Source organism: Archocentrus centrarchus, unplaced genomic scaffold, assembly GCF_007364275.1.
Source record: "Archocentrus centrarchus isolate MPI-CPG fArcCen1 unplaced genomic scaffold, fArcCen1 scaffold_24_ctg1, whole genome shotgun sequence".
NCBI classification, from domain to species: Eukaryota; Metazoa; Chordata; class Actinopteri; order Cichliformes; family Cichlidae; genus Archocentrus; species Archocentrus centrarchus.
In genome coordinates, this window is record NW_022060254.1 from 2,007,252 (window position 1) to 2,009,269 (window position 2,018).

General features: G+C 43.1%; 1 protein-coding gene across 1 annotated transcript; it reads right to left on the reverse strand.

Moving 5' to 3' along the window:
- LOC115775621 (trichohyalin-like) lies at positions 1–1,406 on the reverse strand. The gene is made up of 2 exons (XM_030723089.1): positions 1,270–1,406; positions 1–800 (listed from the first exon to the last, which is right to left on the reverse strand). Exon 2 carries the CDS (start codon positions 793–795, stop codon positions 1–3), a length of 795 nt encoding a protein of 264 aa, XP_030578949.1. The 5' UTR covers positions 796–800; positions 1,270–1,406.
- Positions 1,407–2,018: the final 612 nt, after the last annotated feature.

Sequence of the window (2,018 nt, forward strand, 5' to 3'; positions counted from 1 at the left end):
CTATTTTTCCCGTCCTCTAGTTTTTGTTTTGTGGCCATAATTCCTTTTTAGATCTTCTGAGTCTTTTTTGGCCATCAGCTTTTCTTTAATTTCTTCTTGGAGCACACGCTGCACTTCCCGCAGTTTCTGCTCCGCAGTTGTGGTTTCGTCCTCTGCCTGCTCCCTTTCCTCCTCTTCAAATGTTTTGAATAATTCGGACAAGTAATCCTTTATTTTCCCATTTTCATTTTCAGCCTCCAGTCTTCCTTTGACTTCCTCTTCTAGTCCTTTTTTGTGCTCTGCCCACTCTCTTTCTCTTCTCTCTTTTTCTAATGTGTTCTTCACCCTTAACTCTTCGTTCTTTGCATTTTCACAGTCATGTTTTGTTTTTTGCAACTCCCTTTCCTCCTCTTCAACTGCTTTGAATAATTCTAACAAGTCCTCCTTTATTTTCCCATTTTCATTTTCAGCCTCCAGTCTTCCTTTGACTTCCTCCTCTAGAGCTTCTTCCACTTCCTGTAGTTTCTTTTTGAGATCTTCTGCATCCTTCTCCACATGCTCTTTTCCTTTTCTTTCTTCTTCTAATTCTTTCTTTACTGCTCTCAGTTCCTTCTTTATGTTCTCTACTTCCATCTTTGCCTCCATTTTCCCTTTTTCTTCCTCTTTAAGTTGATGTTGAACTCGTTGCACATCTTCTTTGAGCTTGTAGTTTTCCACCTGCAGGGAATAAAAGGCTTCGCGCAGCACGATAAGCTCTGAGACGGTTGTGAAGGGCGAGGCGCTCACCAGTCCTGCTCTGGAGTTTGGCCTGTTCATTGCAGCTTTTCCACCAAGAAATGAAGCAACAGATCAGGACAGAATTATTAGCCTCCCATGAAAATCTCTTTTTTTTTTTAAAGTGCTGTTACAGTTTCTTCTCAATCGATTTGGAGCAATTCTCACACTTTTGTCACTCACAACTTTAAAGCTCTCATTTTCCTAAATACTGTCCAGCATTGTGTTAGTGTTTCAATCAAATGACCTCAAGCTTTTTTTGAGGTCGAGCAACCAACAAGTGTACCTAATAAAGTGGCTGCTGAATGTATGTAGCATGTCTTTATGGACTATATAGTAGTTGACGCCATGTTGCCTTTTGCACAGGTGAGTATAAGTTATGAAAAATGCTTTAACTGTTTGGAGAACTGCATTAAGAGTGGTGAAAATCACTTTTGTGCTGTGAGAATTGGGCCAAATCAACTGAGAAAAGTTTTAATCAGAGGAAGAAATTTGTAAAAGAGGAAATGAAGCTACCTTTCAGGTGTTCACAGTCGAAGCTGTGTTCTTCCAGTATTTTGTTGTTGTGCTTTCACTGTGATAATTCCTGTTTTATTTGAGATGCTGAGATGTCTTTTCTGCTGTGTTGTCTGTTGTCTGCTGTGTTGTCTGTTGGCTGCTGTGTGTCTGTTGTCCTGCTGTGTTGTCTGTTGTCTGCTGTGTTGTCTGTTGTCTGCTGTGTTGTCTGCTGGCTGCTGTGTTGTCTGGTGGCTGCTGTGTTGTCTGCTGGCTGCTGTGTTGGCTGCTGGCTGCTGTGTGTCTGTTGGCTGCTGGCTGCTGTGTTGGCTGCTGGCTGCTGTGTTGTCTGTTGGCTGCTGGCGCTGTATGTCTGTTGTCTGCTGTATTGTCTGTTGGCTGCTGTGTTGGCTGCTGGCTGCTGTGTTGGCTGCTGGCTGCTGTGTTGGCTGCTGGCTGCTGTGTTGTGTTGTCTGTCTTGTTTAAAAATGCTGAAACTAAGCGATGTGATGACATCAGAGTTCTACTGAACATTGTGTTTTGAAATTTGTAACAAGCCCCGCCTACAGAGAACAGTATTGTCAGATGCTCATGTTGCCTAGCAACAACAGCTCTTACTGACCAATGGACACTGCCATGCAGGTACTGTTTGTGCAGGTACTGTTTGTGCAGGTACTGTTTCTGCAGGTACTGACAGGTAAACTCTTAATGGATGACCATCGACTTCAGTGACCGAGTCAGTCTGAAGGACTCAGTCAGTGAAACACAGC